Source organism: Dermochelys coriacea, chromosome 1 (genome assembly GCF_009764565.3).
Source record: "Dermochelys coriacea isolate rDerCor1 chromosome 1, rDerCor1.pri.v4, whole genome shotgun sequence".
Taxonomy (NCBI): Eukaryota; Metazoa; Chordata; order Testudines; family Dermochelyidae; genus Dermochelys; species Dermochelys coriacea.
Genome location: NC_050068.2, coordinates 136,648,274 through 136,675,094, shown reverse-complemented (window position 1 = coordinate 136,675,094; position 26,821 = coordinate 136,648,274). Strand labels below are relative to the sequence as shown.

Below are 26,821 nucleotides of genomic sequence, written 5' to 3'. Positions count from 1 at the left end.
AGAGTATGAGTAAGTCTGTAAGACGAGTGAGTGACTTAGATGCTTTTGATAATTACAGCTCAGTTACATATCACAGTATGTTCATTTCCAAAATGACTTCATGAACCGGGAAGCGCTTATTTGTAATGCACCATTCATTTGATGCTACTGCAAGAATTTAGAAATAAACTGGTAGTTCTTCACTAACTTCAGAATTGAATAATTATTGAGGAAATCTTTACAGCACAGTAAGATTAGTGGTGATCCTTGTACTTTGTTTGCATAAAGCTATGCAAATCTATATCAAAATGTAAAGGGCTGCTTTGTCCAACTTCTTCTTCACAGCTGGATTTGTCTGGCTTGTCCAGTTGATTATTACATGATGAAGATGAGCCTAAATCAAATCCCTCAATCCAAAATCCTCCAAAATTTGGGGAAATTCAGATTAGGATTTGGATCCAAACTCTTGAGCCCAGGCCCATCTCAACTAAATAAATACAACAAAATAATGTTGCAACAAAAGCCACAGGGATTATGAATGTTTAGAAAGTAGAATTGGAGCAAAAAGAGAAAAAAAATGTACAAATTTGCATAACAATATCTTTCTGGGTTTCTTTGGGGTTTTGTTTGTTTGTGTTTCACTAAAATTTTCTAAGCAGATGTATTCTTTAGCTATGTATGGTGAAGGAAGCAACATTAGTAGCCTGGCCATGTATTCATCATCACCTTAACAGTTACATTGTGCTCTTTTTTCAGAAACGGATATCAACTTCCTACTCAAACAAGCCCTCACTATTGTTGGAACAATGCCTTTTACTTACATGCTAGAGAAGTGGCGATGGATGGTATTTAGAGGTGACATTCCAAAAGATGAATGGATGAAGAAGTGGTGGGAGATGAAGTAAGTGTGGGGAAACAAGAAGAAGAACTTTTGGGGAAGAGGGTTTAAGGGATCATTCAGTTTTCATTTTCAGGAATACCAGAGGGAAGTGGAGGGGAATGCCAAATTAGTTAGCAAAGTAAACAGATCGGTCGCAGTGGTACTGAAATGCTATCCACTGGTAGATGATGTTCTTAGTCTGTACACCTGTATGGACTAAATGTCTGCAGTTTCAGAGATTTAGGTATGCTGAAATAGGTCTGTCTCCATGGTACAGTTTGGGAAATCAGCTATTCGTGAGGAAAAAAAAGGAGCTATATTTCTCCACTCCAAAGGCACAGCAGGCAAGAGACCTGCTTTCTAATCCCATCTCTGTCACAGACCTTTTAACTTCTCAGGGTTTCACACTTACCCCAGGTGTAAAATGCAGATAGTAATGGTATTTACTTACCTCATGGGATGTTGCTCAATATCACTAATGCACTTTCTGGGACCTGCTCCCAAGCCCATTCAATGTAATGGGTGTCTGTCACAGGGTTCACAACTCACCGCTGTGGCACCTCCTTTTGCGGATTATCTCATGACCAGTCTGATGCCCTCTCCTTTGGTTTCTCTCCCCATGGTATCACTCGCACTCTCCCTCTGCAGTCAGGTTACTCCCTTTTCACCACTACAAGTTCTCCCTCTTCCTGGCTTGGCCCTTCGGCCAGGTCACTATAATCCTCCTCTTCTGGGGTATCAAAGTTCCATTGGATGGCTGTCCTAGGCCATCTTCTACTCCACTGCCCTGTCTGTGCCACTTCCCCAGTGGCTAGGAGGGAACCCGGGCTTGCCCTCTAGTCTCAGTTCCAGGCAGGAATCCTACAACCAGTGGCCAAGGTTGGCACTGTCCAAAATCTTGCTGCTCTTTCCCTGGGCTGCTTCCCACTTTGCTTCTGTCAGTCTCCTTTTCCAGCCTCCTTTGGGTATGTGCCCTTTCCTCAGGGCCCAGATCTCAGGGCTTCTATTCTCCCCCAGGTTCCTCCTTTCCTTTTCTAAGCCCAGAAAGTGACTGCAGCCCCCCTCTTACTCTCTACTTTTTATTTACTTTACTGTATACTTTATAGCAGCTTAGCCTGCCCCTTGCCCAGTTGGGCTTCATTAATCAGCCCTGACTCTCTCCCAGGTGCAGCCTGTCACAGGGTTAATTGGTCCTTTCTCTCTACTCAGGCCTTGTGTGGGGCAGATACCCATCATATACCCTCCCACTCCAGTCTGTAACCCTGGGGGGTATGGATGCCTTTCCCCTCGGAGGTGTTGGAGCTAGTTACCTTGCTTCTGCTCCAGATTGCCCACCGTAAGGAGCAATCTACCCTTCTCCTCCATGGTGTCCTGAAACTTTTCCCTCTGGAATTCTCAGTCTTGCAAAGCCACTTGCAATGCTTACTCTGCAGCTGCCAGCCGCTCTTGTAGCTTTTGCCCTGGCTCTGCAGACTACCCCAGCTCTCTTTCTCCCGGAGTCTGAGTTCCCCTGCATTCCGGTTACTCTCCATATTTGTCCTTGTATCCTTTCACTTTGTCTTTGGCAGACTCTTTCTTCCCACCAATCTATCCTTACTCTCTAGGCCTTCTTGACTACCTTTGTGCACTTTGTATGGGCCTCTGGCTCATCCTTCCATCCTTTCTCAATCGTTTGCTCTTTTCCTGCTAGATTCTCTGTGTGAAGACAGTGCCTCTGCACGTGTCCCCATTTCCCACAGATAAAACAGGTCCCTCCTTTTCCTACTTCTTCAGCAAATGGGACTCTTTGGGGCTTTTCTGCATCCCTCCTTTCCAGGCAAGACTCCTTGTCCTGATACATGCAGGGACATTCCCTCTTCAACTGTCCTCACTGCCTGCAGGTATAATACACGCTCTTGACCATGCCTCTGGCCTCAGAGCATTTTTTCTGTTCCCAGCCTCTTCAGCCCTGGCTCACTTTTTCCCATAGGATCTTAAATAAAGATTTCCGCTTTTCTGCCAGCTTCATTAAATACCTCTGCAGTTATAACTGGGCCTCCCCCTGTCTCTGCTAGTTCTGCAGAAGCAGTGATTGGAGCCCCATGGATTGCTTTTCATTCCCCCTTAAACAGGAACAAAAACTCTGCGTCCATTTCAGGAGGGTATACTGTCCTTCTCCAAGAAAGGCCTCCATATGCAGCAGCTCCATAGTCCCTTTACTTCTTCTACAACTGCTGTGACACCTCACTTTTCCCTTGTATCAGTGGTGACTGTTATGCACTGTCCCTCACACTCCCCTCATCTCAGAGGTGACCGACATGCATAGTTTCTCACTCCACTTGTCTCAGGGATGACTATTATGCCCACATTCATCATAGGGTTTGCTGCTCACTGCTGTGGTGCCTCCTTGTGGCCCATCTGGAGATTAGCTCATGACCACTCTGACACCACCTCCTTCAGTTTCACATCCCAGGGAGTCTCTCTTTCTCTTTCTCTCTCCCTCATCAGATTACTCCCTCTTTATCACTCAGGGTATTCCTTTTTCATGGCTTGGCTCTCTGGTCAGGTTATTATAATTCTCCTCTTCTGGGAGATCCAAGTCCCATTGGATGACTATCCTAGGCTGTCTTCTGCTCCACTGCCCATTCTGTGCCACTTCCCCAGTGGCTGGTAGGGGAACCCAGGCCTGCCCACTATGCCAGGTTCCAGCCCAAGGACCCTACAACCAGCAGCCAAATTCTGCACTGTCCAAAACTTTGCTGCTGTTTCCCTGGGATGCTTCCTCTACTTCATCCCTATCATGCTCCTTTTCCACCCTTCTCTGGATATGCCCTTTCCTCAGGGCCTGGATCCCAGGGCTTCAATTCATCCCCAGTTTCCTCCTTTCCCTCTCTAAGCCCAAAAGGTGACAGTGACGTGACGTGACAGGACAGCCTTCACCTAACCCTCCCCCCCCTTTACTTGCTCTTTCCTGGTTTTATAGCAGTTTAGCATGCCCCTTGCCCAGCTGAGCTTCATCATCAATTAGACCTTTTCAATGCTGACTCTCACCCAGCTGCAGCCTGTCATAAGGTTAATTGGCCCTTCTCTCTATTCAGGCCTTGCATGGGGTTGACACCTCATCATGGTGTCTTTGGTTCAATGGGCTATGCATCAGACAAATGACGAGTGGAGTGTGAAGCCAATTGATTGTGGAATATTTTACAACAATGATTTTACCTTTCCTACCCCATCTTAACATAAATCCTTTGGTTTTTAATCTTTTATGTCAAAGGGCTATATCCTGCTATTCATTTTGAAGCAGTGCCACCACTGACATCACTGTGAGTTCTGTGGTATTGATCTCAAAGATAAAAAAATGTTATAAGCTCTTTCACAGTCCAACATTAAAACATAGATACTTAGGTTTGAAGTTTTCTTCTACCGAGGCCTTGGTTTTACTCAGTTCCTTAGCAAACACCCAAAAGCATTCATTCTAAAGTTGAAACAGAGGGAAGAACAATAAATTAAAACAAAAACTTATATTGAAAATGAAAAAGAGTGCTATGTAAAATTAACTTAAACCTTTAAAGTTTCTCTCCATTTGGAGGCAAAATATCAGTGTCTTCTATTCGCAGAACAAACTTACTTTGATGAAAAGGAAAGGGTTAATTTCACTTTCAGTCCTGTTGGGTAAAATGCCTCCTGTTTCTAACAAACACACAGACACAAGGTGGAGGACAGATGGGACAGAAAGGGTGAGGGAAATATGGCTTTTGTTGATGTCTTTGGAACACTGAGTCACGAATGGATGCTTTGGCTGGCAGGCCAATCAAGGCACCTGTTGTTTGGACCATGGGGCATAATCTGGTTGGGTCTTTTCTCCTTAAACAGAACAGAATTGTGGTCATCTCATCCCACTGTGCTGATGCAATGCAGTTGATTTCAGGATTTGATGAAAAATTGAGATAGGATAGGAGGAAGGGGGAGATGGGGAAAGCAACATAAGAGGAATGGAACAGAACAGGATCTTATATGCCTTTTCAGTGCTGGCAATTAGGTATCCCCACTGATGGGCTGAGGCCTGGATGTCATGATATGATTTCCAGGACTCACAAGTGAAAAACAAAGTTCTTTGAACAAGAGCAAGGTCTAGTGGCCTTCCTCTCAGGAAGAAAGTCTTTCAGACTGGTCAGCTCCTTCTATCATGGGGTTAGGGAAGATGAGCAGATGAGACCAACTGGGATACAAGGTGGAAAAGGAGATGAATTTTTTTCAAAGTCTTTTTTTAAGAAACCCCTAAAGGGGACAAGTGAGTGGCATAGTTCATTCCCTCTTTATTTTGTCCATCAATTAGTCCTAATATCCACCACACCAATTTAAGTTCATTAATTTCAGACGACACCTCTTCTGTTTTTACAAAGCATCATTTCAACAGTCCTTGAATGATATCAGTCGCCTTTTTTTGTCTGGACTAGTCTAGTTGCGCTGCCTGGTTTTCTTGCATTTATTCATAACATTTATCATAAAAAAACCTGTTTCCCATGGTTAATTTTCAAACCGGCAAAAAGTTCTAGATTATTGTGACATTTTCACTCACTTTTTACATTTGAGTTTCCAGTCAGGGTTAAATGTTTAGGTCCAATAATTCCATGCACAGTAGTTCCATGCACAGACCAAGCGCAGTTTAGGAGCCTAGTTTATGTAGCTGTGTTATGTCTGTGTTTGGAAGGTAAGGGAGATGTCAACAGCGATGACTGCTACAAACAGCAGCGGCCATGTGGAAAGGTCAGTCTATTTTTTTCTCAAGAACTAGTAATGGGAATGCCTCTAACTTTTTCTTCTCCTACCCACAGGCGAGAAATAGTGGGTGTGGTTGAACCACTGCCTCACGATGAAACATACTGTGACCCAGCTGCTCTGTTCCATGTGGCCAATGATTACTCTTTCATAAGGTACCCTTATCATCATCATTTAACTCCTAGATGACAAGCAGCGGCTTGCTCAAATACTTCATTTAGAGTGTTAAGGCCAAATTCTTCTTTTGATTAGGCCTGGCCTAAGGCCTCCGGAAGTCAATGGGAATCTTTCCAGTGACTTCAATGGGCTTTGGATCAGACCCGCAGACTTATTAGGGCTGGATTCTCACATAGTGCAATGTGACTGGAGATGCCCATTAGCAATTTCTTGCTGTGCAGAGGAACTTCCTGCTGGTGTAATGTTGGTGGAGATGGCTGTGTTGTTGTTTCCTATGCCAGCTGTCTCTCTGATCCTCACCATAAGGGGAAGGAGGGAGAACGCTGGAAGTCCTTCACTGGATTCAGGTGCCTAAAACCAGGGGAGCAGGCCCCTGAAGGATCAGTAGCTAGTGCCAGTGACATACATTAGGGATGTCCCTGTACAGCCCTGACTCAGAGAGCTGCAGCTGGCTCCCTGGGGCTCCTCCATCCAATTGATCCCAGCTGTGCTCAGCTAGAGTGGAGAATCAGAGTCTCTGTAACTTCACTTACTCCAGCTAGGGCCCATTGTAACGGAGAGCACATCTTAGCTCTTATGATTTTGACATTTGAACATTATCAGGATGTTTGGCCCAGCCCACCATTAGCGTTTTGTCTTTCTCTTCAAAGTGCCCAGGGTCACCAGCAGGAGCATTAATCTAAATTGCAGCCCATTCCAAAGGGCAAGGCTATTTGCTGCTCCAGTGTGAGCTGGGTAACACAAAGTATGGCTTTTGTTCTTTTTTCTCTTTTCTTTTAGATATTACACAAGGACCATTTATCAATTCCAGTTTCAGGAGGCACTTTGCAAGGCTGCTAACCATACAGGCCCTCTTTACACATGTGACATTACTAATTCCACGACAGCTGGTCACAAACTGCGGTAACAAAACACACAATTTGTTATATTAAAGGAGATTGCATATAACTGGGCCAAATTCATCCTGGCTGTAAAGCCACTTAAATTACTGAAGCCAATGGGATTACACCAGGGATAAACTTGGCTCTACATTAAAGTCTGTTTCTTCAGCTGATTCCAGTGGAGTTATGCAGACTTATACCAGCTGAGGATCTGACCCATAGGGCTTTAGTCTCCTATCAATGAGAAGGGAATTTATTTGCATTCATATGAGTGCGTACATATAATCTGTGCACAGATGGAACCTAGCAATAATTATTGATCCTTTGATACCCAGGGACATGCTTGTCTTAGGGAGATCACAGCCCTGGACCCAGGCACTAGAAAGTATAACAGGAGAAAAGAAGATGAATGCAACACCCTTGCTCCACTACTTTGAACCTTTACATCAGTGGCTGATAAAGAACAATAGTGGCAGATCTGTTGGCTGGAACCCATTCTGGACTCCATGTATGTAATGGTTTTATATGCAATTCAGAATGCTTGACAATACAGCTTCTCCTCAACCCATACCCCCTTTCTCTTTCCGCAGTTGTTGAATCTGCCAGTTGGGAGAGGCAACAGGCAATGTCTATGGCCCTGGAACCCAGCAGTAAGAGTTGCTCATGCAATAGTCCATTGACTTCATCACCCCCAATGCTGGAGAGTCAGGATACTCAGGGACCATGGTGGCCATCAACCTCCTGTCAGAGCTTCATCTAATTCCCAGAAACTGAGCACTTGACCCTGATAATAAATTATTGACATAGGGCACTTTAAAAAGCCTTTTTACACTGGCAGTGCTAAAAACTCAGGACGGATGATCAGAATGAAGGGAGAATAGTGGTTTGGGTTTGTAGGTACTGATCAGTTTCAGCTCTTCAATTATAACCCTTGCTTGAGACTCCTGAGCATGCTTCACATCTGCCGGGCTGGTGAGAACTCACCTAGACTCTCTGTCATCAGAGCTGGAACGGCAATCAGGCTCAGGGTGGGCAAGCCAGTTTGGAATGTTAATGTCATCTCTCCCTGGCTCTCCATTACTGGCCACAACAAAGAGGGTGCCCAAGAAGTGGGAGTAATAGTAAAATGCTTTATTCAGCCCAGCACCACTACATCAAATGCGGAAGCACATTTGAGACACACACCTGTAGCCACAGTCAGTATGGGAGAATGCAGCATATCCTAGAGGCTGAGAACAGTGTTGTATCTGATACCTTCATTAGCCTGGGGAGGGTAAAAACTATCAGAAAAACAAAATCACATCATCATCTCACTTGTTATACAGCAGCTTTATGGAAAAGACTTTGCAGTTGTGATACAATGCTTTTTTCTTTTTAAATCAGATTCTCTCAATGCAATCAAAGTAAGGATCAGTCTGAAATCAGCACTTGGGAACAATGCAGTGAGTAAATCCAGATTAGTATATTCATTCTGTTACTATGTCATGTTTAGTTTAACAAATCACAGATCAACATGGAAATATCTAGCTGAATTCTATACAGGAGGTATTGGATGCTCTCTGTTACAAACAATATGACTGCTCTTTCTAGCAATTTGTTTGCATATTTGATGTCATCTTTCCAGGCACTGATAAATCCTACAAACCTCCTCACACCCTCCTCCTGCCCATGCTCCAGCCCAGATGCCCAAATGTCCTTACTATTATGTTTCTGGAGTGCAGTAGCTAGTAGGCAAAAGATGGTACTTCCCTCAACATCATGCTGGAGGATTGGCTCTCTGCTAACTCAGCTGATCTGCAAGGCTGGGCATTTGGTTGTGGATTTGCTCCTTATTCTAGATTTCCTTCTTCATGTTACTCTCAATAGCACAGTACACAGACCCTTCCTTCCTGTGAAAGGTTTATAGAATATCAGGGTTAGAAGGGACCTCAGGAGGTCATCTAGTCCAACCCCCTGCTCAAAGCAGGACCAATCCCCAATTTTTGCCCCAGATCCCTAAATGGCTCCCTGAAGGATTGAGCTCACAACCCTAGGTTTAGCAGGCCAATGCTCAAACCACTGAGCTATCCCTCCCCCATTATCATTGCTGTCAAAGCATGAGCATTTTTCCAGGTAAAATTGGCTCATCAGGCAGGTGCTTTTTGCTTATGTATCCAAACACTCAAATTTGAAATTCACACCTAAGTGTAGGAACCTATTGGTCTAGGAAGGTTACACAAACGTATTATTTTTTCTCACACAAACCCACACTCTTTCAGTTCTGTCACTTTCTTTTATGCAAGCCCTAGTAAACTTCTTTTGCTTCCTGTCCCCCTGAGTTGAGTTAGATGTCATTCAGTGGTGATAGCAACACCACTAAAAGGCTCCATATTACAACATATTTATTAGCCATTATAGTTAATGGTTAACTTAACACCATTTTATGCCTGGCTTTTTTCATCATGTTCTTGTATCATGCAATTGAGTGGCTGTAAAACAATCTCATTTACAGTACTTAATTTGAATAACTGTAAGATATGGTCCCAAGCTGCAAAACAAGCACATTAGATAAACATTGTCCACTAACTACATTTCTGCTCTGACACTCCTTCTACACAAGTAAATAATTCTGAAACCTTGTAGTTCGACAAGGAATCTTGGTAACACGTGTTAACTAGTGTGTAGGCATGTTGGGAAGATTCCTACATAGGACTTGCCACAGCTCATAATGGGACACATTCAACAATACACTTCAGCTGCTTTGTGCTGCCCAGACATTGCAAAGCAGCCCAAATTCCAGTTTAACTGATTGGCTATGCTGGGTTTACCACTGATTTGCATCACCAGAGCAGCACAAAATAGGTAGCAAGTGTACAAGTGAATCTGGCCTAAGAAGTGCTAATTTGCAGCAGTCAAAAACGCTGAGGGAAAGGGCCCCTCTGATTCAGATGTGAAGTAATGTACATTTTTTCTGAACGAAGGAACAACTTCACAGTATCTTACAGGTGCTTAGAAGTGGGGCTAAGTACACAGCAAACTGCCTGTATTAACCCATCTCATGGTCACAGCTGTTAGAGCAGGCATCCTGTGTCAAGTCAGGGATTGACTGTGCAATGGAGATAGTGTAATGTGAGCCTGGGAGTGACTATGGGCCTAATCCTGTGCCCATCAAAGCCAGTGACATCACTGCTTTATGTCACTGAGCACAGCTTCAGGCCCCATGCTAATGCCTGGGTTAAGCCTCTAGCCATGTCCCTTGTGTACTACATGGTCCAGTCCTGCAGCCAGTGTAATTTACTGTAGCTCTGTTGAAGTCAATGGAGCTACACTGACTTACACTAGCCGAGGGTCTGGCTCAATAGTTCTAGAAGCCTGAACAGCCTTAGCCTGAGCTGTTGTACAGTGTGAAAGCTCACCTCTCCATCTCTCCTGACAAACCTGACTTCTGAATCCTTTCTAAATATGGCAACAGCTATATTGTATTACGCCTGACAGACTGGTGCTGGTAAAAGTCCAGGAAAGATTGAGACATTCCCTTCCAGTTATGGAAATGCTATAAAGTTAATTGAGGCACAGTGGATTTTGCAAAAAAAGTAAATTGAGAACTTCACTGTCTGCTTACTACAGCTTATGTTAAAGAAGCAGCATGCTTGGAACAGCACATATAGAATTATAGAATATCGGGGTTGGAAGGGACCTCAGGAGGTCATCTAGTCCAATCCCCTGCTCAAAGCAGGACCAATCCCCAATTAAATCATCCCAGCCAGGGCTTTGTCAAGCCTGACCTTAAAAACCTCTAAGGAAGGAGATTCCACCACCTCCCTAGGTAATGCTTTCCAGTGTTTCACCACTCTCCTAGTGAAAAAGTTTTTCCTAATATCCAACCTAAACCTCCCCCACTGCAACTTGAGGCCGTTGCTCCTTGTTCTATCAACTACCACCACTGAGAACAATCTAGATCCATCCTCTTTGGAACCCCCTTTCAGGTAGTTGAAAGCACCTATCAAATCCCCCCTCATTCTTCTCTTCTGCAGACTAAATAATCCCAGTTCCCTCAGCCTCTCCTCATAAATCATGTCTCCAGACCCCTAATCATTTTTGTTGCCCTCTGCTGGACTCTTTCCAATTTTTCCACATCCTTCTTGTAGCGTGCGGCCCAAAACTGGACATAGTACTCCAGATGAGGCCTCACCAATGCCGAATAGAGGGGAATGATCACGTCCCTCGATCTGCTGGCAATGCTCCTACTTATACAGCCCAAAATGCCGTTAGACTTCTTGGCAACAAGGGCACACAGTTGACTCATATCCAGCTTCTCGTCCACCATAACCCCTAGGTCCTTTTCTGCAGAACTGCTGCCTAGCCACTCGGCCCCTAATCTGTAGTGATGCAAGGGATTCTTCTGCCTAAGTGCAGGACTCTGTACTTGTCCTTCTTGAACCTCATCAGATTTCTTTTGGCCCAATCCTCTAATTTGTCTAGATCCCTCTGTATCCTATCCCTACTCTCCAATGTATCTACTACTCCTCCCAGTTTAGTGTCTTCTGCAAACTTGCTGAGGGTGCAATCCATGCCATCCTCCAGATCATTAATGAAGATATTGAACAAAACCAGGACCGACCCTTGGGGCACTCTGCTTGATACCGGCTGCCATTGATGGACATGGAGCCATTGATCACTACGTTATATTATACACTATTATACACTACGATCACTACATCGTTGAGCCCGATGATCTAGCCAGCTTTCTATTCACCTTATAGTCCATATATAACTTAAATCTATTGCACTAAGCATCTGTTTAGAATGCACTGACATCTCAGGTGACATTGATCAGGTAAAGACACTTGCAGCTTTGCTCTGGCTGTGTCTTTACTAGAGGTTTTAGTTGGGGCTGAAGATGACGGCTCTGGCTGTGACTTTACTAGAGGTTTTAGTTGGGGGCTGAAGGTGATGGCTAGTGGCGTTCTGTTATTTTCTATGTTGGGCCTGTCCTGTAGTAGATGACTTCTGGGTACTCTTCTGGCTCTGTCAATCTGTTTCTTCACTTCAGAAGGTGGGTATTGTAGTTGTAAGAATGCTTGATAGATATCTTGTAGATGTTTGTCTCTGTCTGAGGGGTTACGCCACTAGCCATCACCTTCAGCCCCCAACTAAAACCTCTCCAATGCATCATCAAGGATCTACAACCTATCCTGAAGGACGACCCATCACTCTCACAGAGCTTGGGAGACAGGCCAGTCCTTGCTTATAGACAGCCTCCCAACCTGAAGCAAATACTCACCAGCAACCACACACCACACAACAGAACCACTAACCCAGGAACCTATCCTTGCTACAAAGCCCGTTGCCAACTCTGTCCACATATCTATTCAGGGGACACCATCATAGGGCCTAATCACATCAGCCACACTATCACAGGCTCGTTCACCTGTGCATCCAGCAATGTGATATATGCCATCATATGCCAGCAATGCCCCTCTGCCATGTACATTGGTCAAACTGGACAGTCTCTACATAAAAGAATAAATGGACACAAATCAGACGTCAAGAATTATAACATTCAAAAACCAGTCGGAGAACACTTCAATCTCTCTGGTCACTCGATTACAAACCTAAGAGTGGCTATTCTTCAACAAAAAAACTTCAAAAACAGACTCCAACGAGAGACTGATGAATTGGAATTAATTTGCAAACTGGATATAATTAACTTAGGCTTGAATAAAGACTGGGAGTCATTACACAAAGTAAAACTATTTCCCCATGTTATTCCCCCCCCCACTGTTCCTCAGACGTTCTTGTCAACTGCTGGAAATGGCCCACATTGATTATCACCACAAAAGGTTTTCTTCCTTTCCCCCGCTTCCTGCTGGTAATAGCTCATCTTACGTGATCACTCTCCTACAGTGTGTATGATAAAACCCATTGTTTCATGTTCTCTGTGTGTGTATATAAATTTTCCCACTGTATTTTCCACTGAATGCATCCGATGAAGTGAGCTGTAGCTCACAAAAGCTTATACTCAAATAAATTTATTAGTCTCTAAGGTGCCACAAGTACGCCATACAGCTGTATCGTTCATTAATGCTAAGGACCAGATCCTGGGGTACTATCTTTGCATGCTCAACACACCTCAGAAGAAGGTGTTTGTGAGCAATGGTGGCTTTAGCCCACTTTATTGTCCCGTAGGACCTCATCTGTAACTCACTGAAGTCAATGCAAAGTTCATTGGCTTCAATGGACTTTCGATCAGAACACTGTCCCTCTGACTGCTAAGCACTGGGCCTGTCCCTGGAAGTAATTTAGATTCAAATCAATGGAGCTGTGCTACACTATACTTGCGGAGTAATTGGTCTACTGACTGTGTCTGAGTTTAGAAGCATTTCCTTCTGTTTTAGCTGAATCCACCATTCACTTTCATGGAGCTAGGCTGACGTATACCAGCTGAAGATATGGCCCAACGCATCCTCCTTTTATGAAATTCACTGCAAGAGGAGATCAGAGAGTTAAAAAATGTGGCAGTATTTTTTTTAATTGCTATTATATAGGGGGTATCTAGAGTTTTGTACCAGGCCTATGAGCCTCATATCAGGGCTGGATAATATTAACAATAACAACATTTATGGGCATGCATGCTAAGATATAAGTGTAATCAAAGCTCTGGCTTCAAGTTATAAACTGATTGCTACAGAGGTCAAAAATGAACTTTCCTTCCACGTAAACCATTGCAGAATTGCACAGGATACATTCTCCATTATTGCTGGGTTTTTCCACCTGCACAGGCAGGGGCACCTGCCAGAAATGAGCTATTTAACTTGATGCACCATTCTCTGTTTCTGTGTTCCATTAAAGTTAATATCTGACCTATCATGTCGTTTGCTATGAAATACCACATATGCTTTGCCTTTTTTGAATCACTTGTCTGGTTTGGGGTATAAAAATCAATAACTACCTTATGCAGAAACATTGCTGCAAAGAATTCTTAACAAGAAAAATACAGCTCAGTCTCCTACTAAATGACTTCTTTATGTATAAAATTATATAATGGAAACCAGTCTCTAAATCATAAAGTCCTTTCCCAGACAAAACTCCCAATAACTACAGTGGCAATACTCCTGGGTAAAGAATCCATGAGAGCTAGGATTTGGTTTCTTTTCTTATTTTAAGCAAAAAAGATCTTTTCGGCTATCATGAACCCTTGTGTTGAAATGGGATAGATATTCCTGGTGCTATTTGTGGGATTCAGTCAAGACACAAAATAGCCATAAGTGATAAATAACCTACAATGGCAGAACTTCAAATAGATGACAACACATTAAAAGATGGTCAGGTTCAGAGGAACAGCATCAGCTGTGGATTAGATATGGGACTGGAATCTGGAAACCTCTGCATTCTGGGCTTGGCTCAGCAATTGACTCACTCAGGGTATGTGTATATTGAGATAAAAAAACCTGTGGCACCAAATCTCAGAGCCTGGGTCAGCTGACTCAGACTTGCAGGGGTCAGGCTGCAGGGCTAAAAGTTGCAGTGTAAACATTCAGGCTTGGGCTGGAGTCACGGCTCTGATACATTCCCCTGTCACAGGGTCTCAGGGCCCTGGCTCCAAGCCAAGTCCGAACGTCTTAACTGCAGTTGTATAGCCCCACAGGTTGAGCCCTACAAGTTCAAATCAGCTGACCTGGCCCAGCTGCTGCCATGCCACGGGTCTTTTGTTGCAGTATAGATCTACCCACAGTGAGCTTCTTCACGACACTCCGTTTATGTATGTCTCATTTTCCCAATTGGTAAATTGGGGAATCAATCACTTATCTATTTTGAAGGGAGGTGTGATGATTAATCAGATATTTGTAAGTCACTTTGGGCATGTAAATTACCTTTGTAAATAAGTAAGTGGTGAGCCAAGACTTCCATTTTTCTGCTAACCTCTGTACATTTTGTTACCTCTTTTTCACACGTTTGTCCACCTGTCATGTGCTGCCTGGTAAAAGATCTGTGAGCTCTATAGGGTAGAGAATGTCTTCTTTGTTACCTTCTGTACAACTCCTAGCTCAGTGGGACCCTGAGCCATGACTGGGGTTTGATCCAACACATTTCATTTTTACATGTAACTATTTTTTAAAAATAAAATTGAATGAAATTTTGAAATGAAAAGTTGTTTTGAAAATATTAAAATGAAAGAATTTTTTTTGGCAGGGGTGTGTGTATGGTTTCCAACCAAAACAATTTGGCAGGTTCAACGAAGTTACAGAATGTTTTGGTTGACCTGAAGCTGCATTTTCTGGCCAAAAAAAAAAATTGTCTAGCTGTAATTATAATTACTACTACTGAAGCAGTATTTTAAAAGTCATTGCTTAATGCACAGTAATTTTCATCATAATTATAATCTCTATTGAAGGTCTCTTTTTTATATTTGTAGTACAAATGGGATGAAAATGAATTATACTTGTTCCAAGCATCGATTGCCTATGCCATGAGGAAGTATTTCTCAGAGGTCAAGAACCAGACTGTCTCATTCCAGTGAGTTATTTTGTTTGACTGTGCATGCGGTGAGCCTACAGTACTGCTTTTGGTTCAGCAGGGATATGTACTGGTGAAATTAATTGTGATTTCTGTGTAATGTAGCTGGAGGAGGTCTGATGGTTTCATACTAAAGGACTGATTGGCTGATCTTAATAGGAGAGCCATTTGCTTTGCCACATGCTGTTTAATCTTCAGAACTTTTGACAGAAAGAAAAACATCACCTGTGCAATAGTTAGATGATATTTTATTTTTAGGTGAGGTAGGAGACTGTAGTTTACCACTTACTAATGGTGAGATTTGATCTTGAGAACAGCTGCCCAAATGCTAACAGGGGAATAGGGCTATGATAGCCAGAGAATGGAGCAATAGAGATACCTTCCCAAGAGGAGAAACATTCCATTAAAAATAAAAAATGAAATTATATAAAATTCTGGGCAATAACACTTGTCTCATATACATGATGCTGAATAGCCAAGGGATTTTGGACCCACAAAACGTGAGTTAATTGATCTGAATGAGTTGAAAAGTCACCCACGATAAATAAATGCAACCCTAATCTAATTTCATTTAAAAATATGTAGTCCTTTACTAACATAGGCTATGACCAGAAATAGATATTTGTACAAAAAATAGCATTATTCTTGCTAAGTCTCTTGGACCAATTTTTAGATAGGTCTCTTCGGATGATTTTCTGAGGCGATCTGCCTAATATATTAGATCACATTTATAACACATCAATCACCATTATGTCTAAGCTCAATTCTCAGCAGGCCTAGGTGCAACCAAATGCTAGTTTTTATTCTCTAGTTCAAAGTGCAAGAAGCTGAGCTGAATTTTGCCCCAAATATTTGAGGGCAACCCCTCTGTTCTGTGGTTGGCCAGGTGCTTTAAGGCAAGGGCTCTCAATTTTTTCTTTCTGAGGCCCCCCCAACATGCTATAAAAACTCCACGGCTTACCTGTGCCACAACAGGCTGTTTTTCTGCATATAAAAGCCAGGGCCAACATTAGGGGATAGCAAACAGGGCAATTGCCGAGGGTCCCATGCCACAAGGTGCCCCGCGAAGTTAAGCTGCTCGGGCTTCACCTTCAGGTTCGGGATGGCTGGACTTCGGCTTTTTGCCCTGAGCCCCAGTGAGTCTAATGCCAGCTGTTTGGTGGACATCCTGAAACCTGCTCGCGGCCCCCCAGGGGGCCTTAGACCCCTGGTTGAGAACTGCTGCTTTAAGAGATTATGCCAGTGGGTGCCTCAATCCTGGGGTAATGCATCTGTATCTAGAATTACTTAATAACACAAAACTGAAAGCTCAAGTGTTGACAAAAATACCTCTTTCAAGCAATGGACCCTTACGTTGTGCTGCTAGGTGTTTTTCGTAGGTATAGTGGATGCAAGATTTTCATTCATGTGATTTTTATTTGGGGGTATCTCTTTAATCATGAAACTTTTTTTTATATTTCCCATCAGGAGCACAGATATCAAAGTAGAGAATGTAACACAAAGAATCTCCTTCTATTTTACTGTCAGAATGCCGGGTAATAACACTGACATCGTTCCCAAAACTGAGGTGGAAACAGCCATCAGGTGAAATTTTGCTCTTCGAGGAAATAACATGAAAGAGGGCTGGAGCCATATAAATACTCAAATGACTGAGGGAGGTATTATGAGCAAGTGTGACACAAAACTAAAGTAAGGAAAAATTAGGATGAGAGAAATTGTCATATCAAAAAAGATCAATAGCCTGTCTAATTGGATGTTGTTTTCAAAGCAGCCAATATCAGGTGACACATAAAAGTTGTGAAACTCCTAGAATACATTGAATTGTACTGTATTGTGCCATGGAGAAGGAACATTTCTCCAACCCCAGCTGGTGATTAGTTTATGCCCCGAACTTGAAGATAGATGGCCCATGTAATTTTAACCTAACTAGTGTAAGTTCAGGTGCTATTTTTTAGCAGGACCTTCAGGATGAATGAAAGAAAGAAAGAAAGTTAGAAAGAAAGCCGGGTATGGAAGACTGCACAGAAGAGATCAAGGATGGAGAAGTAGATTTGTGATACTACCACAGAGAGAATAAATTAAGCTGTGTGAACAATAAGGTTTTGGATGACATAGAGAGAGAAAAGAAGAAGAGACAAAGGACAAATCCTGAGGGACTGGCTGGGGAGAATTAAAAACCAAAGGAGGTGCTGATGAGTAGTCAGAGAGATTGGAAAACTAGGAGAGAATATGGCCAAAGAAGTTATGGTCTCTTGCAAATTTTCTCAAAAGCAACAGAAAGATCAAGGAAGATCAAGATGCAGAAAAGTGCCTTAGACATGGCCAGGAAAAGGCCACTGGAGACTTTGGTGAGAGTATTTTTGGTAGAGTGAAGAAGGCAAAATGCAGATTGCAGGGGATCCAAGGGGAAAACAGAGAAGGGAAAGCCAAGGCTGTGGTTGTATGCTGGGCATCCAAGGACCTTAGAGGTAAAGGGAAGGAGAGAGATAAGATGCAAGTAGACAGTGAGGTCGAAGGGTTTCTTGTCTTGGTTTGGTTTGGCTATTAGGATTTGGGATACTACTGTGTACAGTAACAAATCTGAATATGTCAGTTCTGGTTGCTACAGAAATTCAGGCTTTCAGTTACTGTCTTTGTAGCAGGAACAAATCTGGCATGTCTTGCTGCTGTATGCCTGCTGTATCATGCCAGGAAGAAAAATAGTTTATCACTCCAATACTGAAGCAGCATCTTCAAGCAAAGAGTTCAATGGAAGTTTAAAATACCTAGAGGATTATAAGGAATCCAAAAATATTTGATTTGTTTGTGTTTAATTTATTCATCTATTTGATTGTATTCTTGATGGCAGAATGTGTCGGGGACGAATCAATGAGGCTTTCAAGCTGGATGACAAAACTCTGGAGTTTGAGGGTATTCTTCCAACACTGGCACCACCTTATGAACCACCTGTCACTATCTGGCTAATACTGTTTGGGGTGGTCATGGGCGTAGTTGTGATTGGAGTCATTGTCTTGATCATCACTGGGCAGAGAGACAGAAGAAAGTAAGTATTATTTTAAATAATATATGCCAGCCGGAGGCCTGGCAACTCAACATTATTGAAGCTAGTCCTGAAGATGGGTTTTCAGCAAGCCTAAATTGTTTTTTTTGTATTCCAACCCACCCTAATGCACTGGAAGAACTGACCTATAATGTGCTTTGCATGTCTTTTTTTCATAAGAATTGTTTGAAGCATAGTTTTGATTTGAAACCAATCCAACAAAGATTGGTTCATTGTTTTACAACTTATTTGTATCAATGGCACTTCTACAACATGCCATATGATATACTTCGTCCTGTTCCCATTAAAGTCAATAAGCCCAGTGTAATTTGTTTTGGTAAAATGAATCACATGAAATACAGTATTTTTTTTACAATAGTCTCTTGTTAGAATCCATAAGAATTTGATCAAAGCAGAGACTCAGCTTCCTATATATTAACAGATTCTTTTTTCTTATAGGAGAAGGAAAGCAGCCACAAATGAATTATTACAAACCAACCACATCAACCCTGAACCTGAGGATGGAGAAGTCAATCCGGCTTTCAAACAACATGAAGAGCAGCAAACATCATTTTAGAAAATAATGCAAATTCTCTATTTAATTTTTTGTTTTCATTTTAGCTTTAACAACAATGCATTGGAAAGGCCAAAATACTTCAGATGTCATTAAACATTATGGGTTCTGATATTTTCAAGCAGTTGCCCATGTGCAGCCCAAGGCAAGCAAATGACTTGTTTGCCATCTCTGTGTTCAATCGGTGGTGTACAAATACACAAGAAATACATTGTGTGTAGTTCTTTCATTAAATATATTTTTCATATCGCACTGCCACTCATGCTGCTATCCGTCAACCAGCTATTTGCAATTTCTCTGTGTTTCCTCTATACTCTATTTCCAAAGGTTTTTAACTTAGCTGTTTCTAGACCAAGAGCAGATATATAAGAAGAACTGAAAAAGAAAGTGCTTCCTCCAGATGACAATGAAGCTGTCCAACAGGAAGAAGGAAAATCAGAATTTATCAGGAGAGTGAGCTGAAAAAAAGACCTATTAGTCAGTGGACACACACTGAGCACCTGAGGAACCTCAGCTTTGGAGGACACAGTTTGAAATTACATGAGTTTTTGCACCTTCAAAGTACCTGACTCCATATTAAACCCAAAACATAAATTAAAAGAAGAAACAAATAGGAACTTGAACTTTATTAAAATGTTGTTGCATATGTAATTTGCCCAGTTGGTTGGCCTGGTAAGTATGGTGTTGAGGTCAAAGAGCAAATGTTCCCCCTCCAAAATAGCTTTTTGGGTTATGCTTCCAGCTGAAAAGAAAACCTATTGTATAATGTGTGTTTTGGAATAAACTACTCTAAGATCAAATGATCAGAACTTGAATTCTAATTTAAAATATTTCAGCATTTGGTTCCATTATTGGACACCTCACCAGTGGTAGCAGTTAGGTCATCATAATCTCATAAGCAGCTTTTATTCGCATGTATGGAAGTTGCTATTCGTAGCCTGGTTTCTGACTTATCTTATTTATTTTATTTAATAGTTCATAGACATTAAGGTCAAAGAGTCTATCCTGATCATCTAGTCTTACATCCTACCCATTGCATGCCATAGAACCTCACCAACCCACTCCTGTAATAGACCCTAAGCCTCTGGTTGCGTTACTGAAGTCCTCAAATCATTGTTTAAAGTCTTAGTTGTTGGATTTTTAAAATAATATTTCTGACTCTAGTAAAGAACAGGATAAAACTGAGATCCCAGGAGCTCTCTGACTGATGGTTGTGAGGAAGCAGACTGTTCTTTGGGTTATTAATGTTTCGCATTGAATCATTCCATATCTCCAGATGTACAGAAAATGAAACATGCTTTCTCCACTGCCACCAGTGGTTTAATTCCCACCTAAAATGGGCCATTCAACTATTTTTGTGGTTTTCAACCTTTTTTCATTTGTGGACCCCTACAAAGTTTTGAATGGAGGTGCAGACCTCTTTGGAAATCTTAGGTTGAAAACCACTGATCTAATTCATATACAAATAAATCCGTAATAATCATTAGCTCACTGAAAAACCCATATAAAAATTAGGGCTGTCAAGTGATTAAAAAAATTAATCACCATTAATTGTGTGATTAAAAAAATTAATCATGATTAATCACACTGTTAAACAATAATAGAAAACCATTTATTTAAATATATTTGGATGTTTTCTACATTTTCAAATATTTTTATTTCAATTATAACAGAATACAAAGTGTACAGTGCTCACTTTATATTTATTTTTATTATAAATATTTGCATTGTAAAAACAAAAGAAATGGTATTTTTCAATAAATCTAATACAAGTAGTGTAGTGCAACCTCTTTACCATGAAAGTTGAACTTACAAATGTAGAATTATGTACAAAAAAATGCATTCAAAAATAAAACAAGGTAAAACTTTAGAGCCTAGAAAGTCCACTCAGTCCTACTTCTTGTACAGCCAATCGCTCAGACAAACAAGTTTGTTTACATTTGCAGGAGATAATGCTGCCTGCTTCTTGTCATCTGAAAGTGAGAATAGGCATTCGTATGGCACTATTATAGCTGGCATCACAAGATAGTTACGTGCCAGATATGCTAAAAATTTATATGTTCCTTCATGCTTCAACTACCATTCCAGAGGACATGGGTCCATGCTGATGATAGGTTCTGCTAGATAATGATCCAAAGCAGTGCGGACCAACACAGGTTCATTTTCATCATCTGAGCCACCAGCAGAAGGTTGATTTTCTTTTTTGGTGATTTGGGTTCTGTAGTTTCCGCATCAGAGTGTTGAGTTTTTAAGACTCCTGAAAGCATGCTCCATTTTTTGTCCATCTCAATTTTTGGAAGGCACTTCAGATCCTTAAAGATTGGGTTGAGTGCTGTAGCTATCTTTACAAATTTCACATTGGCACCTTCTTTGCATTTTGTCAAATATGCAGTGAAAGTGTTCTTAAAACAAACAACATGTGCTGGGTCATCATCCGAGACTGCTATAACATGAAATATATGGCAGAATGTGGGTAAAACAGGAGGAAACATACAATTCTTCCCCAAGGAGTTCAGTCATAAATTTAATTAATGCATTATTTTTTAACGAGCATCATCAGCATGTAAGCATGTCCTCTGGAATGGTGGCTGAAACATGAAGAGGAATATGAATGTTTAGCATATCTGGCATATAAATACCTTGCAATGTCAGCTATAAAAGTGTCATAGAAATGCCTGTTCTCACTTTCTGTTGACATTGTAAATAAGAAGCGGGCAGCATTATCTCCCATAAATGTAAACAAACTTATTTCTCTTAGTGATTGGTTGAACAAGAAGTAGAACTGAGTGGACTTATAGGTTCTACATTTTTACATTGTTTTGTTTTTGAATGGAGTTATGTAACAAAAAAATCTACATTTGTAAGTTGCACTTTCACAATAAAGAGATTGAACTTCAGTACTTGAATGAGGTGAATTGAAAAATACTATTTCTTTTGTTTATCATTTTTACAATGCAAATATTTGTAATAAAAATAAATACAAAGTAAGCAATATACACTTTGTATTCTGTGGTGTAACTGAAATCAATATCTTTGAAAATGTAGAAAAATACCCCAAACTATTTAATAAATTTCAATTGCTATTCTATTGTTTAATAGTGCAAGTAGAACTGTGATTAATCATGATTAATTTTTTTGAGTTAATCACATGAGTTAACTGCGATTAATTGACAGCCCTAATAAAAATATATTAATTTCTTTCCTAAAAATCTTATTTTTCTATGTAAGAAATGACTAGTTTCCATAGTGATGACATGACCATAAATAGGAGGGGAGTTGGGCCATGTGACTATGAATGAAAGGAGTGATGTTTCATGAGACACTCTATTATGATGATTAATAACATATATTTGAGAATTCCTAATTTAGCTAATTATCACGCTAGTCTGATACAGGGAAGATAGTGTAAAAGAGGAGGAATCCCTGACTGGAAAGGGTGATAGCAGGAGAAGAAATTTGGTCTCACTGGAAGCATGATTGTTCTAATTTAGGCCCTAATTAGGGGGTTCACAACCTTTTTTCTTCTGAGGGCCATTCCCCCCCCCCCCGGCATGCTATAAAAATGTCATGGCCCACTTGTGCCACAACAACTATTTTTTTCCATATAAAAGCCAGGGCTGGCATTAGGGGGTAGCAAGCCAGGCCATTGCCTGGGGCCCCATGCCACAGGGGGTACCGCAAATCTAAGTTGCTCAGGCTTCAGCTTCACTTCGGGGTGGCGGGGTGCGGCTAAGTTCCCTCTAAGTTGCGTGGCCGCATACCTGCCTATTAAGCCCCATGCAGGGGCTTAGGGTTGTGGCCGGGAGAGACACCTCTCCCAGCCTGCCTCAGCATGGACCTGCCATTGCGGGGAGAGACACCCCTCCCCCAGCGCCGGCCCCAGCATGGAGCTGCTGCGGCTGGGAGAGAGGTGCCCCCCTCACTCCGCTCGCCCCAGAGCAGAGCTGCCTGCCCTGGAATTGTCATGGCCGGGGGAGAGGAGCCTCTCTTTTGGCCCAGTCCCACTGGAGCTGCCACAGCCAGGGAGATGTGCCTCTCCTCCAGCCCCAAGCTGCTATGGTGACAGAGGGCTGGGGGGGAGTCCTCTCTCCCCACTGTAGCCCCTGGGCAGCCTGCACCCCAAACCCCTCATCCCCAGCCCCACCCCAGAGCCCACAGCCTAACACTCTGCCCTGGCCCTGAGCCCCCTCCTGCAAATTCCTCATCCCCAGCCCACACACCCCTGCAGCCCAACCATCTGCCCCAGTCCTGAGCCCCTCATCCTGCCCCTTCCCACACCTTGAACCTCTCATTCTCACCCCAGAGCCTTCACCCCTAGCCAGAGACCTCACCCCCACCCCAGCCCTGAGCCACCTCCCGCACCCCGAACTCCTCATCCCCAGACCCACCCCAGAGCCCACACACCAACCCAGAGCCCTCACCCACCCCCACCCTCTGCCCCAGCTCTGAGCCCTCTCCCACACACCCAGGGCTGGCCCACAACATTTTGGCACCTGAGGCGGGGAGCTCAAATGATGCCCCCATGTCCCCTCGCTTGGGCCAAAACTTTGAAAGTTCTCAGTTCTGCCTTCTTCCTGTTCTACTCCTCTCATGGTACTGCTCCGCTACCTACCCCAATAAAGGAGAACTAACAACTTAAAATGGCTTGTTCAAAAAGTGTAAGTAACACTTAACTTTCAAACGCCTGAACAGCAAATGTAAATTTTCTTGCCTGCATAGTAAACATTGGCATTTTTATCTGTTTGAATAATCAAACTGGTGCTTTCTGTGCCTTCTTGGTTGCAAAGATTTGAACTGCTTCCTGAACATCCACAGTCTGGGCCAGCTCATGTTCTATTGAGATGGTTGCAAGGCCGACCAGCCTCTCCTGTGTCATTGTGGAGCGTAGATGTGTTTTTATTAACTTCAGCTTGGAGAAGCTGCGTTCTCCACTGGCAAATGTTACAGGAAGCATTAGAAGTATGCGTAGAGCAACAAAAGCATTTGGAAAGAGGGTGGTCATCTTATTTGTGCACATATATTCCAGAACAGCCTTTGGAGCTGATCCTGCTGAAATGTATCTTGAAAAGGCTTTCAGTTCATCACCTAAATCACTCTCATCAATATCGCGCATGTCATCATGTGTCAACACTGTCTCTAGTGCCCTACATTGCTGGTGTAGGTCTTCTTTGGGTATAGTGAGGAGTTTTGGAACATCCCAAATATACTCCTTTGTTCCTTGAGCTTCATGAAACATTCTTCAACTGACTGTATTGCACAATCTAGCACCTGGTTAAAGAATTCAACTTTGAATTGTTGTTTGGGGTCTCTTATGGGATTATCCTGTGCCTCTTAATCAAAATGTCTTCTTCTTTGGTGACTCTTGTATTCTTGAATGGGTGGAAAATAGCTTCAGTGTGAAGTTCCTCTGCCAACTTCTGTGAACTCTTCTGAACATTTTGAAATCCCTCATCAGACCGGTAAGACTGTAGGTATGACTTTGCTTTGTCCAGTTGTTCCATTGCTCCAGATATATCAAGGTCAATACCTTGGAGTCTCTTGCTTACAACATTTATTTCAAACAGTATGTCATGCCACAACACTAAGCCACACAAAAATTTCAAGTTATGTATGTTTCTGGTGATTCCATTTCCGTCTGCCACTGTTCTTCCACGAACAGTTCCTGTCATAGCATTATCCTCCATAATGGCAACTATGGCACCATCTATCTTCCCAATTTGGTGTTTGATAGGCTTAATCACCTCCACTCAACTTTCCCACCATATGGCACTCAGTGGTTTCAGTGTCAGAGAGGATGTTCCCAGATGTTGCTTCAAAATTTGCCATCGATGAGTGGATGCGGGAAAAATACATAGATGCTTTGAATTACATTAAAAAATTCAGCAGCCTCACTAGAAACTGATGCTGCATCACTGGCCACCAAGTTCAATAAATGAGAACTGCATGGGACAAAAAAAGCTTGAGGGTTTAACTCTCGGATCCGTGTCTGCACTCCTCTGTTCTGTCCTCTCATGTTGGCACCATTATCGTAGCCCTGACCTCTCATGTCAGCTATCACAATTCCCGTATCTTCCAGCTTTTTAAGAAGCACATTTCTAACATGAAAAGGAAGGGAGTCCAGGAGAGCTGGCTGTATTTCAAGGAATCCCTGTTGAGGTTACAGGGACAAACCATCCCGATGAGTCGAAAGAATAGTAAATATGGCAGGCGACCAGCTTGGCTTAATGGTGAAATCCTAGCGGATCTTAAACATAAAAAAGAAGCTTACAAGAAGTGGAAGGTTGGACATATGACCAGGGAAGAGTATAAAAATATTGCTCGGGCATGTAGGAAAGATATCAGGAGGGCCAAATCGCACCTGGAGCTGCAGCTAGCAAGAGATGTCAAGAGTAACAAGAAGGGTTTCTTCAGGTATGTTGGCAACAAGAAGAAAGCCAAGGAAAGTGTGGGCCCCTTACTGAATGAGGGAGGCAAGCTAGTGACAGAGGATGTGGAAAAAGCTAATGTACTCAATGCTTTTTTTGCCTCTGTTTTCACTAACAAGGTCAGCTCCCAGACTGCTGTGCTGGGCAACACAAAATGGGGAAGAGATGGCCAGCCCTCTGTAGAGATAGAGGTGGTTAGGGACTATTTAGAAAAGCTGGACGTGCACAAGTCCATGGGGCCGGACGAATTGCATCCGAGAGTGCTGAAGGAATTGGCGGCTGTGATTGCAGAGCCCTTGGCCATTATCTTTGAAAACTCGTGGCGAACGGGGGAAGTCCCGGATGACTGGAAAAAGGCTAATGTAGTGCCCATCTTTAAAAAAGGGAAGAAGGAGGATCCTGGGAACTACAGGCCGGTCAGCCTCACCTCAGTCCCTGGAAAAATCATGGAGCAGGTCCTCAAAGAATCAATCCTGAAGCACTTAGAGGAGAGGAAAGTGATCAGGAACAGTCAGCATGGATTCACCAAGGGAAGGTCATGCCTGACTAATCTAATCGCCTTTTATGATGAGATTACTGGTTCTGTGGATGAAGGGAAAGCAGTGGATGTATTGTTTCTTGACTTTAGCAAAGCTTTTGACACGGTCTCCCACAGCATTCTTGTCAGCAAGTTAAGGAAGTATGGGCTGGATGAATGCACTATAAGGTGGGTAGAAAGCTGGCTAGATTGTCGGGCTCAACGGGTAGTGATCAATGGCTCCATGTCTAGTTGGCAGCCGGTGTCAAGTGGAGTGCCCCAGGGGTCGGTCCTGGGGCCCGTTTTGTTCAATATCTTCATAAATGATCTGGAGGATGGTGTGGATTGCACTCTCAGCAAATTTGCGGATGATACTAAACTGGGAGGAGTGGTAGATACGCTGGAGGGGAGGGATAGGATACAGAAGGACCTAGACAAATTGGAGGATTGGGCCAAAAGAAATCTAATGAGGTTCAATAAGGATAAGTGCAGGGTCCTGCACTTAGGATGGAAGAATCCAATGCACCGCTACAGACTAGGGACCGAATGGCTCGGCAGCAGTTCTGCGGAAAAGGACCTAGGGGTGACAGTGGACGAGAAGCTGGATATGAGTCAGCAGTGTGCCCTTGTTGCCAAGAAGGCCAATGGCATTTTGGGATGTATAAGTAGGGGCATAGCGAGCAGATCGAGGGACGTGATCGTTCCCCTCTATTCGACACTGGTGAGGCCTCATCTGGAGTACTGTGTCCAGTTTTGGGCCCCACACTACAGGAAGGATGTGGATAAATTGGAAAGAGTACAACGAAGGGCAACGAAAATGATTAGGGGTCTAGAGCACATGACTTATGAGGAGAGGCTGAGGGAGCTGGGATTGTTTAGTCTGCAGAAGAGAAGAATGAGGGGGGATTTGATAGCTGCTTTCAACTACCTGAAAGGGGGTTTCAAAGAGGATGGCTCTAGACTGTTCTCAATGGTAGCAGATGACAGAACGAGGAGTAATGGTCTCAAGTTGCAATGGGGGAGGTTTAGATTGGATATTAGGAAAAACTTTTTCACTAAGAGGGTGGTGAAACACTGGAATGCGTTACCTAGGG

General features: G+C 42.7%; 1 protein-coding gene across 3 annotated transcripts in view; it reads left to right on the top strand.

Annotated features, from left to right (window-relative positions):
• Nucleotides 1–19,585, top strand: part of ACE2 (angiotensin converting enzyme 2) — a 38,529-nt gene extending 18,944 nt beyond the window's left edge. Inside the window, exons 10-19 of one of the 3 annotated variants that reach the window (XM_038372859.2) lie at nucleotides 736–880; nucleotides 5,674–5,772; nucleotides 6,575–6,697; nucleotides 7,011–7,183; nucleotides 7,266–7,325; nucleotides 8,059–8,117; nucleotides 15,071–15,171; nucleotides 16,639–16,755; nucleotides 18,020–18,214; nucleotides 18,671–19,585. In XM_038372859.2, the coding sequence (XP_038228787.1) occupies nucleotides 736–880; nucleotides 5,674–5,772; nucleotides 6,575–6,697; nucleotides 7,011–7,183; nucleotides 7,266–7,325; nucleotides 8,059–8,117; nucleotides 15,071–15,171; nucleotides 16,639–16,755; nucleotides 18,020–18,214; nucleotides 18,671–18,788 (1,190 nt within the window). In that variant the 3' untranslated portion in view covers nucleotides 18,789–19,585. The remainder of the gene's footprint in view (nucleotides 1–735; nucleotides 881–5,673; nucleotides 5,773–6,574; nucleotides 6,698–7,010; nucleotides 7,184–7,265; nucleotides 7,326–8,058; nucleotides 8,118–15,070; nucleotides 15,172–16,638; nucleotides 16,756–18,019; nucleotides 18,215–18,670) is intronic. The other 2 variants (XM_043504196.1, XM_043504197.1) reach the window with 2 other exon arrangements.
• The last annotated feature ends 7,236 nt before the right edge of the window (nucleotides 19,586–26,821 follow it).